This window comes from Chanos chanos, chromosome 5 (assembly GCF_902362185.1).
Source record: "Chanos chanos chromosome 5, fChaCha1.1, whole genome shotgun sequence".
Classification (NCBI taxonomy): Eukaryota; Metazoa; Chordata; class Actinopteri; order Gonorynchiformes; family Chanidae; genus Chanos; species Chanos chanos.
Window position 1 is genome coordinate 31,671,000 of NC_044499.1, and position 15,577 is coordinate 31,686,576.

Here is a 15,577-nt window from a genome sequence, read left to right on the forward strand (position 1 = left end):
CCACGGTGGATTTAAAACTGATGGTTGTAATGAATAGCGACAGCATATTGTGTGGTATATGACAGCATATATTTCCTACATGTTAAGGACATGGTGCTGTGAGTCTCGTGTTTTAAAGGACAAGATATGTCTAATTGTAATTGGGGGCAATTGTTTTAATGTATGGAGGCTGACATAGACCTTGACACAGAATGAAAGTTATAAGGTGATAAGCAAAAGTGTGCCAGTCTGTTAGAGTGAAGAGTTGAAAGAGGTTGCGTAGTGACAGTATTTTAGCAGTTTATAATTTGATGAGTTTAAATCAAAGGAATGTCTCATGAGCAGAACAGCTGACCCATGCTCAACAGAATAAAATGGTCTTAAGACTTGATATTCTACAATTGTTCATTCAATTGTACTCATTTAGACTTTTTTTCCCCCTCCCAATTATTTAAAAGACCTTTATCCCCTGTGCTTTTGGAATAATAACTGCTAAATAATGGAGTCTCCAGAACTGTCTTATTGTAAGCATGTTCTCACTGTGTCATCACTGGTGACTACATTAAACAAGTTAATGTTTTTACTTTTAGCTAGACCAACACAAGTGTGTTCCTCTCAGTCCTGTTGATTTATATGGACATGAACTCCTGTGTCCTTGCTCCGGCTGGTCGAGAGCGTCTCTCTCTCTCTCTCTCTGTCTCTGTCTCTGGAGGTTAATTGTGGATGTGTTCTGTTAGGTGATGACTTTGTACCAGCCGTGTCCTTGTCATGGCTTTGTACCCCACTGAGGTTTCCTCTGTGGGGAAAGTAGACCGATGTGATTAATGCAGTGCATCAGTGAAAATTCTGTTATGGTACTCTCACAATCACACTGTTAAAGTTTTAAGGGTAAAAGTTCACGGCATGCATAAAAAAATGAGGAGTTATGGGTAAAGTTGGGTCTGAAGAGGTTTTGACTGAATGTTTCCAGTTAGATTTCAGATTGTGGCCAATCTACTCCCAAAGCTCTTTGTCTAAAACAGATTCACCATAAACAAGCGGCAACGGAGTGAAGAAGAATCAAAAGTGGGGTGGGGTCAGTGATATCATAGGGGACATCCTGTCCCTTGTGTGAGAACCTTTAGAATGTTCAAGTACACTGTTCTGAAAGGAAGCCTCAGCTTCAGGTTAAGTAGTGTTTTCCTTTAGAAGGATACAGTGCCTTTTCCATCACTTATGATGTTCCAAACAGTATTGTACTCTCACGGTCAGATGACGTCTTGTCCCCACTGGAGAAAACCTGAGGTCATTATAGACTGACCCCTCTCTTGTGTTGACTGTTTCTTGGGTTTTTTTGTCATTGTGGAATCTAAAGCTGTAGGATCTTGCGTTCCTGTTTGTCAGATGTCTTTTTTTCCCCTGTGGGCAATTTCAGTAGTTGTAAATGGATTACCCATAAATGTCCTGAGTCATTTCCATATCTGTGTTTTCCTTTTCATGAGTACAAAGCAAATTAAAATATAGGAGCAAAATGAAGCTAGGGAGTATTAAAGTCCCTCACACAACTCATGAACCAACTCATTAGTCAAATCAGCTAGTCCTGGGGTAGCTGTGTTTTTTGGAATTATAATAATTATCTAATAGACCAACCAACTGTTGGAATGCTTCCTGCAGAAAATGATGAATATCCCTAATTTAGACCAAATGTGAGGAAGCCTCAGTCGGCCAACACTGAGTGTGTATAAATTTTCTGTGGGTCAAAGTCCAGTCTGTGCAGTTTTATATTTATTTAATCCCATGTGCAGGTATAAGAGCAGTTTGTTTGTTTCACAGAACATATAAAGGGCATACCGGGAAACAGATTTAAACTGACATTGGGCTCTGTGTCCATTGATACCATGGCCTCTGCTGCTGTAATGGGGTAATGGAAAGATCACCAGCCAAGTCCCATAATCTTCACCAACTAACCCTCCTGTATTTGATCTTTGAGTTGTGACACCAATTTCCTAGGGGGTGCCTCTCTCTTTCTCTCTCACTCCCCCCCCCCACCCACACACACACACACACACACACACTCTCTGTCTGTGCATGTGTGTAGGATTTTTGTCTCGCCTTGCTTTCCCACTCATTATTTCACCTCAAGCCAGGCTTGCTCATTCTGTCTACTTACAACCTGCTTCTCAATTCACAGTCTCCCTGTATCTGACAGGAGAGGGGACATGAATGTGTCTGTGTTGACCACTATCACACAGCTGAGTGCAACAGCAATGAATCCTCCCTTTCTCAGATGGGAGGACTATAAAACAAAGGCCAGGGCGGTGATTTCATAAAACAAGCAAAGGGGCCCTCTCAAAGAGACAACAAAATGTTCTTATGTGTTGAAATCAGTTGAAACTTTGGCTCCTGGAGCTGTGGTCACTTCCATAAGAATCCTGAAGAAGGGGTTCAGTGTTTATTCTCTCTGCCCTGTTGTTTATGTGCATTGTCTGGTTTAAAAAGGAAGAAAGGGAGATCTGCCATATGTCTGGGCTCAAAATGCAGATGGACTCTTGAGTGTAACATGGACTTGGCTTTTTTCTTGCCATGTGTCAGACCTAAACTATGCTATTTTGCTGAGCACAATAAAACGGGTGCCGTTTGCCACTGTTATTGTGATACCCACTCCAAGTCTGCAGAGGAATGCACTTTAGCGAGACTTTGTTTAGAGTTTCTGTTGAGATGTACTCTTGGGAAAACTCCTGTTTTGGCATACAATGTGTCCCACAGCCTTTCAGAAAGTGAATAAAGGAAGAAGAAGAAAAAAAACTCTGCAGCATAACTACAAGAAGAACAAGTAGTGTTGGACTGCCCTTGGTAGCACAGACTCGATAAATCTGATGATGGTGTGACAGGTAAGGTGACTGGGCAGAAGAAACAGGTACAGGCAACATCCTATGGGACTCAGAGTAATGGTCCTTTCTCAGGGCACTACTTTATACACCCTCAATACATCTACACTGGTGTTTACACCTTATGTTCCACCAGAGTACCACCAGTTTTTGTCAATAAACTCACACAATGCATTTGTGTCAATGGTTTTAATCTTAATTAATCAGACAGGCTGGGACTATCAGTGAATTGTCACTGGTCTGATCCAAACTTCATCAGTAATCCAGATTAATTAAGGATGTAATGGAGGAATACAAATACAATTAAACAATGTACAATAGACAAAAAAAGGTATTATGTTTGTTTTTACACTGAGAGGATTTATGCTGGAAAAGTAAATCTAAATGAAAGATTTGCACAGCCTGGAAAAGCACTAGATTGATTTTGAACAAACAAAATATACACATATATGCATGCATGTTATGCATCTACCACATAAGACCTGTACAGCTTACATTGAGGATGACTGTACATTGCCTGGGATGAATACACAAAGCACATGAATAAGAGCAGCCTTGCACGTCAGCCGTGATTTATCTACACTGAAGGAATAGTCCCTCCAGAATGCTACTACAACAGTTCCATTTCATCTTTCACATTAGGCCTCCAGCTGGGTTTATGGAGATATAAAAAGAGATGAAAAAGTGGAACTGTGCAAACTCTGGCTGTCACCACCTCACTGAAAGCCGTAAAAAAAAAGAAAGAGCAAGAGCAAGGCGGCGGTAGGTCTATTCAGTGACGGATTGGCAGGGCTTGTAATAGAATTAATTCAGTCTATAAGAGGATTCACAGTAATAAAGAGTGAAACAGTGAACATGAACCCAAGGAAAACTGCTTCGATGAGTTTGACGAGCCAGCCCTGCTTAAAACCTGGGAATTTCAATATGAGTGTGAAAGAGAACAGAAATGGATGTTTATGACTGGTGGAATGCCACTTCATCTCCTTCAGGTTTCACCCATTACTGGTAAATTGGTTCAAGGTCCCAGTTTACCTTCCAAGTCATCGGTAAACGCCGCCTGAATTCACTCCGTCAGCTGGTGGCAATGTTGAGTTGTTAGGCCTAACGGAATTCCTGACATTTTTCACGAGCAAATATAAGCCGTATCATTGAGCTTTTCCGGACACACTAAACTTGACCGAAGAGTGTTTTGGCCTGCCAACCCCTACCAGCCACCTCAGTACCTTCAAACCAAACCGAAAACTCTTATATCTTCTCTTGCTAGGTAGTCTAAAACTCCTACGCTTTGTCAGTGATTTCATGGCCGAACAGTTGTCAGAGAATTGGGTCTCCGGCGTGACCATGAAAACTATTAAATTCCAAATGTAAAATAAAGTCAGCGCAGCTGCAGGGATGTTGTCAAAGGTCAAAAGTAATCCGTATCGATTTTGCTTGTACTAGTGAAAAACATAATACGTTACGCACTTTCGTTTACTCGCATTAATTTAGAAGTGTCATTTAGCCTACTCCTTTTTCTCTCCTAAAACAACAGAACCAGAGGGGAGGTAGATGACTGCAGGGACGTGATTTGTAATGTAATTTAGTCATTAGAAACGGCAGGTGAAAGTGTTTTACAAACGGAGAGATGTAGATTGGAGTAGATTACAGGATGTCATGAACAAAACTGACTGGATTCTCCGCACGACTACGAGAGCGTGTTTATCAGCATTTCTTAATTAAAACACTTTTGAGAGGAAAAAAGTCGAACCTTCGCTTATATTTATCTGCGACATCATTTTATCTTTTTTCTTTTTGGAATACCGCCGCGTAACAGATATCTGAGCTTGTTGATAGTGCTTCTTCCTTTCCGTTTCTCCGTCGTTAAGATCAGAAAGACTTTCTTCCCTTTCTTTTCCTGTGGATCAAACAACTTGGTGCGGTAGCTCCAATTTAAACAGCGGTGCCACTGAATCTCTGAAGCGGTGTGTTACTGCAGATACGTGGGAGGCCTAGATACAGCGAGAGCATGACACAGACACATTCTCATATTTAAATTAGCGCAGATGTGTGTGAATCTTACTAAACAAGATTCATATCAGCTTTAAAATTAGCATTAACGGCGCAGTGGAAAAAGCATGTGGGCTCCATTTTATCACACAACGTCTTGGTTACTAAGTGTAATACATTTTACCTGCTCTAAATAACCACCAAAGTATGTGTTGAAAGTAGCGGTGTCGCACAACATATTCTTTTATAAATAAAACTGCAGTTATGATTTTCATTTAACGATATCGCCACTATTTTAAACAGGCATTTGTTCTCAAAGGGTTGGAAGCGGGTAAATCACGAGAATGCATCGTAACGGAACGCGGCAATACAGTGCCATCTAGTGGTAAATGTCGATAGAACCACTTCGCTTGAATCGGTTCGATTAAGCAGCTAGATATTTTCTTTGAGAATCCATTATTTTCTCATCGACCTCTTTGATTCTCAATTACTGTCCAAATCTTCAAACCTTTGCACGTAAACACTTGACATAATCAAACCCCATTTTTTGTATCTTGAGTCAGGAGACCCATTCTCAGTGCTTTTCTGTTACTTAGGTAGTTATTCCAATTTAATTTAGCTATTGATTTATTTATCAAGTCCAGTTTCTGACTTTATCATACTGGTGTAAAACTTGATTTGTGTTATTTCAAAGCTGATTATTATATATGCAAGGTACAGTGTCACCTGTTGCCATGTACAATCTGTCAGTCAACCTCTACCTGCCATATAGATAGATAGAAAGATAGATAGATAGATACATACATACATACATATGATAGATTTTCATGACAACCACATTTGATGTACAAATAATATACATAGTATATGAGCCAGCTGGTTATTTTATTTGAATCTTCAATGTTCATTTAAGACAGCAACAAAAACTGAAAACTCTAAAACATGAAAATGTAACCCTAGTAAGTCTGCATTTCCAGTTGTAACGGAATACCATCTGTTAAACATTCTTTTAGAGAAATCTCACACAAATACTGTACAGATAAATAATTCCGCCTGCGAACACACAGGCTTCTGCAGAAGAAACGCTTCACATTATCCTCTCTAAATTTTCATCTACAGGAAAAATAATGTAACTCAAATTAAACAGCATAAAATTTCAGCAGGCGTCAGCGCTCTGCATTAGACAGCAGTAGAACAGCTAAACAGTGACTTGTGAAACAATGTAACTGTCTTCTTCAGCAGTGGATCTAAGCCCTTGTAACCAATTAAAGATCCTCCCCTGAAACATTTGGGTTAGCCAAAAAAAAGACAGCAGTGACTTGAGTCCTAAGTCTATGGGTCAGAAATGACAACAGTTCCCTTCTGTATTTGACTTTCTGAATATCAACACTGTCAACACTGACATTTCATTTTCAATTCTGTAACACTAAAAAAAGAAAACAAATTTCCCTCAGTCTGTGAACAGTTATAACTGAACCTTTTTCTTACCTTTTTCCAGTTGTTAAAGCAACAACCAAATCCCATCTGTCTAACTTGGGGAAAAAAGTACTTTGTTTTTTTTTTTTATCTGCTTCTTAAAAATGCAACAAATGCATATTATTTAAATTATTCTCACAGTTCTGCAAGGTAACAGTCAGTTTAGACTGTCTACAGTGCTGCAGATATGTAACAATTACATCTGTTCATCTGTCAGCACCCCCAATTGGTGAGTGTGAAACATGGAATTTTTTCTTCCTCTTCTTTTTTTGTATAGACTTCTGCTATAACAATTTTCTGTGTGGTGCATTTCATAAAACTTAAAAATTAAACATCACAAAAATTAAACTGAGGAACCTGCCGCTACGGAGGGGGGGTCTTTACACCTTAGCAATCATAACCTCTTTCACTCCTACCAGGAGTGTGAGGAGACCATGTGTTTAGGTTACTTTGTGCATAAGATCATGTCATATCATCCATGCAGCGTGCTAATGGAGTGTTCTCTCCTACATTCCAGAGAGCGGCCTGCACGGTAAAGCACTTTTGAAATGAAACTATATGAGATTACAGTGTAATGTGCAGAATAAGGTGCTGTTGTTTGAACTCTAAGGAAAAGGGGACGAGGGATCGTGTGGGCGGTCCATCGGGATGACTACTCGTACAGATCACTTTGGGAGGAATCCCGGGAGTTGAGTCAGAGTTTGCAGGCTCAGAAGGAGAGAATGGTTCTCTGAATGATGTCGACACACTCTCTGATCTCGTCCTCTTTGATGATCAGAGGTGGGGCCAGTCTAATGATGTCACCGTGAGTGGGCTTGGCCAGGAGTCCATTGTCACGGAGACGCAAGCACACTCTCCATGCATCATAGTCTGAAAGAATAAACGTGTTACAAAAAGATTTTAGTATTTCTTGTTAGAGTTTGAAAGTTAATCGAGTTCATGTAAATTGTGCCAATGGGTGAGCATGGGTGAAAATCATTTACACTTTTATTAATTTAAAATAATGAAATAATATAATTCTTACATTTTCACTATCTATGGCTACTGCTCAGAAAATGGTTACAAATGTGCTGAAAGTGTGGACTATGCGAAGGCAGAATGCACTTAGAGCACAGAAACATGCAATGTTAATGATCAATGATGGCAACCATCGTATTACAAAAGATCTTTCATTTGAAACTGCACAAACATAATTTATCAATCTCTTATCATCTAAAGTTCCTCATCGGCAACCTCACTGATTAATGTTGCGAAGTCAGAGGATCAAATGTTCAGGTAATTAGAGTGAATGAGATATGACAGCTCTATAGCAAGAACTCATCATTTGTCATTGTTGCCAAGTCAGCATAAGCACATACAGTTTTCAGTGCAACCAGATGATGGTACTGAGTGTTGAATGTGACATCATCCTATTACTTCTCTGTTATGCATTCGTCACCTCCGGCTTAGACGTCATGTCAGTGTTTTAGTATGCATCATCCTGTTCTCATACAGACAGACTCTATCTATTTCAGGGACACCTTGCACCCGTACACGCACTAACACACACACACACACACACACACGCATCCACACATCCACATCACACTCATGTGCTAACGGCTCTCACTCTCTGTTTCTACCTTTCTCTCTCTGCTGTCTTATCAGTCTCAGATATACAGTACATTTCGTTTATTCTGTGTGGTTTGGAAAACATACAACAGTATGTGAACTACTCAGGGCTTTTTTCCCCACTCCTCTGAGAAACAGCAGGCCAGTCAAACAGTCTGAATGACCTACTACTGATGTACTGCCTGTTCTATTCCTTTCCTGCCTCATCTGCATAATCTGTGATGTACTCAACCCTACATTCCTCAGATATCTGAGGGGCAGTTTAGCTGTTTTACTTTATTCACATAAATCACATACATGCAAACCTAAGGCTCGGTAAGCCACCGCATCGTTACTCTTACCTTTCGTCTCTTTAATGACGATGGCGTTGAGCAGGCCTTTCCCTCTTACTGTGGTCACAATTTCACTTGGCAGTTTCATAAGCTCCGCCCTCAGAAGCTGACCCATTTTCTCAGCATTTTCAGCCAGCTTCTCCTCCTCCAGAACCTACGGAGACATAAAGAAAAAAAAAAAACACACATAAAGATGTAAAGATGAACACCTAGCTAGCTAGCTAGATAGACTGATGCAATGAGTCACAAACCTCCAAGGCGGCAACAGCCACCCGACAGGCCAGTGGATTTCCTCCATATGTGGAGCCATGCTCGCCTGGCTTAATCGTCAGCATGATCTCGTCGTCACACAGCACAGCAGACACCTGACACAGGGGGGGAGGGAGAGAGAGAGAGAGAGAGAGAGAGAGAGAGAGACAAAGAAAGAGAGAAGAGCAGGGCATAGCACCTCAGAGTTACCACTGTCAGAATACAGTCTCTATGCATTAATCACAGTAGATCATTTCAGTGCATGGCTGATAGGTTAAGTATGAGTAAATCTTACTTGTATGCACATTTTCCAAACAAGAATCACAAAATTCTCTTTCTGGCCACTAGACAAACATTACGTACTATTTGTTTCCCTACACACACACACACACACACACACACAGAACGTCTAAAATGATCTAGAACATCCTATTTTCCCATCATTACAATTAAAATGTTTCCTTTTTAGCATGATCATTAAAAACCAGTGCAACTCTGAGACGCTAAAATCTCACCAGTGATCTGTACTCTTATCAGTCTGGGCAAGGCCTAACAGCAAGATTAACCAGGAATGGGTGAGACAGGAGAGTCAGGCTGTGGGTCAGCTTAAGGTGTGAGTGAATGTGTGTGTGTGTGTGTGTGTGTGTGAGACTCACTGGGTACACTCCTCCGGAGAGAGCTTTTCCCAGAACCACCAGGTCCGGCCTCACAGACTCGTGGTCCACAGCCAACCGTCTCCCTGTTCGGGCAAGTCCAGTCTGCACCTCGTCAGCTATAAACAGCACCTGTACAGACAGACAGTGAAACCTGAGTCAACAGCACCCAGCACATGGGAGCGTGCACAAGCACATGGGAATAGCAACAGAAGACGAAGATCAAGGAGAGAACTGAAAAACTGTCAAGTCACAAGCTTATCTTGTGAATAAGTTCAAATCCATACTCAAAACAGATCCAAAAGAAATCTATGGAACCTAGATATACTGATCGTTTTCATTTCCCAGATAACTCATTCGGTATTGAACGAGAGCCAGTGTGTTTGTTGGAGAGGATCCACTGACTGGCTGACTGAGGGAATTCAGAGTGTGTTTAGGTGCAGCCTCTAAATGAAACATGCTCGTCTCTCCCAGTTTATGAGTCATGTTTTCCAGTCTTGTACTCTTACCATTGTCAAGGGAGTGATTTTAAAAAAGCAAATTAATATTAGTATATGAAGCTGGCAAAGCGTGCAGATGTCTTCACAGAACAGACAGGTTGTTTTTTAGTTAATTTTTTTCTGAAATGCAGGGGTTTTTTTTATTCACTTATGGAAGGTTCCGGACTGGCGGAGTACTCACGTTGTGTTTGGTACAGAGCTCGCGCACTTTGGTCAGGTAACCGGGGTCAGGCACCACCACTCCGGCCTCGCCCTGAATGGGTTCCACCATGAAAGCCGCAGCGTTTGGGTCCTGAAGAGCTTTCTATACATACGTACACACAAAAACATACACAGTTACCACTGGACCCATTCAGCCGAACACACTCTCTCACACACACTTATAATGTGCCCACTGTGTGACATCCATTTTGATATAAGAGTTCAAAACTACAGTTTCTACAGAGGAGGGATGTCTGTCAGTCCTTAGCTGTGGATAAATGAAATGGTGGTGACTTTGTATGAGGGTGAATGAGATCTCATTACTGAGTGACTGTCACTGTGACTGGCCTCAGGTGAAACCTGCCCTGGTTCCCCAGAACTGATGAGTCACAGGTGCAGAATGCTAGCTAACCTCAGGCCAACCTCTGAGAGACAGACTCTCTCAGGACATGGAAGAGGGAGCTTTGGACTCCAGTTCGTCAAAGAGCCTGGACACGTACTTCTGTTTGAGTTTACTGGCTTCTGTCAGGTATCTGGGTCTATTGTGGTACTTTTTTTGTTTTTTGAACAGCTGTTTTCAACATTATGGCTCAGCAGATACTTAGGGCCAAGTTTCGACTTGTCGTAAACCTTGTCAATGCTGCTTTGTTCCACAGCTGCTACAATGACCCAGTTTGAAGTTACTCTGTAACTGGAACTGTGTTTCATACTGGGAATTGGTAAATACTTAAAAATATAAAAGCCTTAAGCCCCTGGAGGTATGTTTATTCTATAGTTATACTTCACCCACAAAATACTTTGAAAAGAGTAAAATATTACATTTGGTGAGCCATCTTCAAGATAACATCATATTGTCATTCTTTTAAATATTGAGAGGAAAGTAAATAAATCACTTTGAGAGTTGAAAAGTCAGACAGACCTCCAAGGTAGGGATGTCGTTGTAAGGGACAAGCTCAAAGCCAGGCATGAAAGGGCCAAAGCCGTCATAACTGCTGGGGTCTGTAGAGCTAGAGATGGCTGCCATGGTCCGACCCCAGAAATTTCCATCTGTAGAGGGGGACAATGGGATGAATCAACCAAACCACCAAAAAAAAAAATCAACCCTTAAAAAAAACCTCCTATCAAATCTCAACAGAGAAACACTGAACACACAATTAATCTGGCATGGGTCATCTGGCATCAGATTACATTACATACAACCAGTTTCAGGAAAGACACTGGGAAAAAGAACAGCTAATGATGTATTTCATCACAAAAAATGGAGATATTCAGATCACCATATGCATCACATTAATTCTAGAAAATGCCATACAGATGTGTACCCCATCTTCGTGTCTTATGCTCACTTACTTGCAAAGATGATTTTTGCCTGGTACTTGGGAATGCCTTTCACGTTGTAAGCCCATTTGCGGGCCAGTTTGCATGCTGTCTCTCCACCTTCAACTCCTAAAAGTCAGAAATGAACGCAAAAATCAAATGAACGCAAAAATGATCATTCACTTTGATCTCACAACACTACTAAATGTATTACACAGATACATGTATACATACAACACTGTCACAAACATACACCATGAAACATGCAGAGAATCCAGTAATATGAGGTATTTATGCTTGCACGGTGACCTCATGTGATCTTATGATCTATATAAATATACAGTATAATACCATACAGTAAAAACAGTGAAGGTATATGGTAAAACAGAGGGTCTCTGGCTCCTGACCTGTGTTCATGGGGAGAACCTTGTCATAACCAAACAGGCTGGTGATGTACTCCTCATAGGCTCCCAATACATCATTGTAGAAAGCACGGGAGGTCAAGGTCAGCCTGGAGGCCTGGGCTGTAAGGGCTGCGATGATCTTAGGGTGGCAGTGACCCTGGTTCACAGCACTGTATGCACTGAGAAAGTCATAGTACCTCCGCCCCTCTACATCCCACAGATGGATGCCTGAGAAAGACACACACACACACACACACAGTCCACATACGGGCAGGCATGAGGAGTCAGTAGATTTTATAAACATCGATGGCTGTTGGCTATGGTTAAGCGCTAGCTCAGAGACAAGAAAAAGTTCAATATTGCAGTTTAACGGTAGTTAATTTAATGCAGCTTTTAATTTAATGCAGTTTAACTGCAGTCAAAAGGCTAATGAAGTTCTAATTCTGAGTTTCTAATGACAGAAAATCAGCTCCCAGAATTCATGACAATGGGAAAAAAAAGAGAGCCTGGTGTGTTCTGAAGATAAACAAGGACAACATTGGGTTTGAAAAGAATGCACAGTGAACTGAAGTAGACTACCAATTTCACCTACACATTTTTAAATGTTTTTTTAAAAATCTGGCTCATGTGTAAGTACGTTCCATAATTGAGAGAAGTCTCCTCCCACAGTTGTATTTTTGAATGGTGATGAATTTTGAGGCATTTGCCTTATCTGACATCTGCAATATAAATATAATCTACCGTTGGCACTATTGTTTCCATCAGCAATCACTAGAGCCAACCAAGAAAGACTCTATTTCCCAGCAGTCTCTGGGATGTGTGCATCCCCACCTTCTCCTCTCTCCAGTGCAACAGGGAGCGGATGGTAGTTGTGGGCTCCGTAACGGTCCTCGCGGACATACACCTCCTCTGAGGTGAGAGCGCGATCTTTCTGTTTGGCTCGGGAAGCTACAGAAGAAGCTGTGCGGCTTCCAGAATGTAAGCCGCGACTAAACAGTGGTGCGACCCAACGCAGTCCGCAGTTAAGTCCTTTCATCATCACGTTTGTACTGTCTGCAGAAGGAACATGAGAGAGAGAGAGAGAGAGAGAGAGAGAAAGAGAGAGAGAGAGAGGAGAATCAGATTGCAGGTCAGATCACAGCTAATTATGACCATTAAAACCTGGTGTAATCTCTTCCATTGTGTAGGCTAACAAACTGCGCATTTTACATCGAAGGTTATGACAGAGGGACAGATTTCCCATTTTTATTTATTTATTTATTTTTACCAGTCTTACAGATGCTTACACTAACATCCTTGAAGTTGAAAACAATACAGTTTACCCAAACTAAGGCCTCCAATAGTCGTACTAGCTCCAGCTGAAGGTGCGAATTGCTAAGATCCTAAAACTTGGCAACAACAGACAGTGGAATGCATGAAATCATCAGCAGAATTCTTACAGCCATGATATGATGGTGAAAAAATAAAATAGTAAACTACTGAATGTTTCAACTGAGCAGTTAATCAAGTACATTGACTACAAACAATTTAGCTGAAGATTAAGGTGATCCATGTAAATGAATTTAAAATCAAAATACCAGATTATTATAATAATTATTATAACTATTAGTTCTGAAAAAAATCATTTGAATAATTATTATAATAATATTTCATCAAAATCTGAGACTAGTGGTTTGGTCAGGCATGGATGAACTGCAGATAACTGAACTCAGCTGAACTCAGATACGGTTACCACTCAAACGAGATTTCATTTGGTCAGCACAAAGAGAGAAGGCCTGCAAAGCAGCACTTTCTATTCAAGTCCAAGACAATGTGCACTGCCAGTTCTGGTCTCTGTTTCCACTGGACTAATCCCTCCTGTCTCATGGCCAATTGACCAGAAGGGATCCAGCCAACGAGTGGTTGCTATATGGGCCAGACATTTAGCTATAGTATGAGATGAGAGACAAACTCAACCATGATGGGTCTTGGGTTCAACCAAATATCCTTTGGAATAGCCTCATATTCACAACTGTTTATCTGAATCGCTCAACAACAACTGTCAGATGTATCAACCCTAAATCAAAAAGGAAATTATTCTTTTAACAGTACTTTAGTGAGGATAAGCAATTTGGCTGCATTCCACAAATGAACTTTTACTCTGTCATTTGAATCTCCTAAGCAAATCCAAAGAGAACGGTGTAAACTTTTTTATACAACTAAAATCAAGGTTACAAGATTCACTTCCATGTTCTTAGTTATAATATTTACTGGAATGCTGTTTTATTCTGCAACTGTATCTTTTAGGCGACATGTCTTATAAACTGGGCTACGGCAAAATCTCTCTCAGGGATTGCACCATAGTCTGATCTGACTGACAAAATTAATATAACGTCAGATTCGACCTCACCGAGGACAGTGACCGCGATAAGCGCGCGTGTTAATGTTCGACTTGACCAGACGCCGTTAAACGAAGTAACGCAATGTGATAGGCTGCGGTGCTACAGCCCCTCTCACACCCACTCTCTCGCCGGCAACTAAATTAGGAAAACTCCCGCACACACGTGTTTGACACATTCAGCTGCGCACGTAGTTCAACAATTTATGTAAAATTAAATAATGTTCAACTACCACGTATAAACGGCATATGTGCGACAAGGTTTTGTAACTATCACCGAACTCAAGAATGAATAGAGGTGCGGGAAACAACCAACAGGCTACACTGGTCTTGAAAACTGTAGCCGTATTGTCGTTGTAATAAATCCCGGCTTTGCAATCCAAATAGGTGTGGTATCAAATCCATAGTTATCTGTGTTATTTTCAAATCTCGAACGCTACTCAATATATCTTAATTACACAGTTGATTATTGGTTGCTTGAGTCAATTTAATCTCGTCGCTACAGCAGCGCTGTAGCAATAATGTTAAATTAATCAAAAAAGAACAAACTCTCAATTTATGAGTCACCACGCAGTACCTAGCAACCAAGAAAAAGATGCCCAGCTCGTGGAAAAATACTGGCGAGTTAGCAACTAAGCTAACGAGCAAGCCACTGTGGCAAGCCACGTATACGTCGTTTCCTGGCCAGCGCCGTTTTAAAAAAGATTCTTCGTTATGTGGCATCCGTACAGCTACAACAAGTTATAAAATTATATATAATGTGTAATCACTGAAAACTGACGACGTAAGTTACACTAGATGTGCCATACCATGCGGGGTGTTACATGATGCCCTGGCTTTCCTCTTTCCTCTAAGGAGTTGGATACAGTAGTTAAGTGGTGAACTTGGCTTGTAAAATCTACTAGCTGTCCTTTTCCATCAATAATGTTAATTTATCCGTTGATTTGTTGCCTAATAATAATATTTACCGCTCCTGTAAGAACAAAAAAATACATTTACCTGTTAAGATGCCTAATCCACTTGACTTTGAATATGATACACGTCGTGCTGTTGCGCCTCCCTGACTGGTGTGGGCGTCTGTTATGTCAAACCATGTTAACACCGTTTACGTCAATTGCGTACAGGGTCGTTACGCATATTTAAAGAATGTAAATAATTAACCGATTGTCTGTTAGGGTCTTTGAAAGGGTATTCCAAAGGGATTGACACTGGGCATACTCCTTAGTATCGATAGCTAAATTTTATACACGTCGCCTACGAACGGCTAAACGTGGGAATGACAATATTTCATGGAGCGGATTTGTGGATTTCACTCTCTTCAGCACAAGTGACGCAATAGTGCCAATCCGTTGCGCTCATTGTACCCCAAGGTGTTTTGAGAACAATATTAGGCATCTTTAATTTTCGTGTTTCCTTTCCAGGTTCAACCTATAATGTTGGTTAAAACAAAATCTCATGTAAAATAAAATAGGATAGAATATTCCTGTTGTCGCATAAAGATAGAACTGTTTTGTAACTGGTTGTGACAACACGCTTCGAAAATGTTGAAAATTCAGTAAATGTCACATCAGGAGGGTATTCCAAGAAGCGAGTTTAGTGAAAACTCTGAGTTAATTAACTCAGAA

The 15,577-nt window shown here is 40.8% G+C and overlaps 1 protein-coding gene across 1 annotated transcript; it reads right to left on the reverse strand.

The window, feature by feature from the left end:
* Window positions 1-5,704: 5,704 nt before the first annotated feature.
* Window positions 5,705-15,009, reverse strand: oat (ornithine aminotransferase). Its single transcript, XM_030773377.1, has 10 exons — window positions 14,952-15,009; window positions 12,407-12,628; window positions 11,579-11,803; window positions 11,205-11,300; window positions 10,774-10,901; window positions 9,835-9,957; window positions 9,157-9,285; window positions 8,503-8,616; window positions 8,261-8,405; window positions 5,705-7,178 (listed from the first exon to the last, which is right to left on the reverse strand). The coding sequence occupies exons 2-10, from the start codon at window positions 12,612-12,614 to the stop codon at window positions 7,018-7,020; spliced, it is 1,329 nt and encodes a 442-aa protein (XP_030629237.1). The 5' UTR covers window positions 12,615-12,628; window positions 14,952-15,009; the 3' UTR covers window positions 5,705-7,017.
* Window positions 15,010-15,577: the final 568 nt, after the last annotated feature.

Coding starts and splice junctions, on each gene's coding strand:
- oat (XM_030773377.1), bottom strand. CDS start 12,614: ATGATGAAAGGACTTAACTGCGGACTGCGTTGGGTCGCACCACTGTTT. Junction 9,286..9,834: donor AGCTCTGTACCAAACACAAC/GTGAGTACTCCG, acceptor CTGTCTGTACAG/GTGCTGTTTATAGCTGACGA. Junction 7,179..8,260: donor CGTCATTAAAGAGACGAAAG/GTAAGAGTAACG, acceptor TTATTCTTTCAG/ACTATGATGCATGGAGAGTG.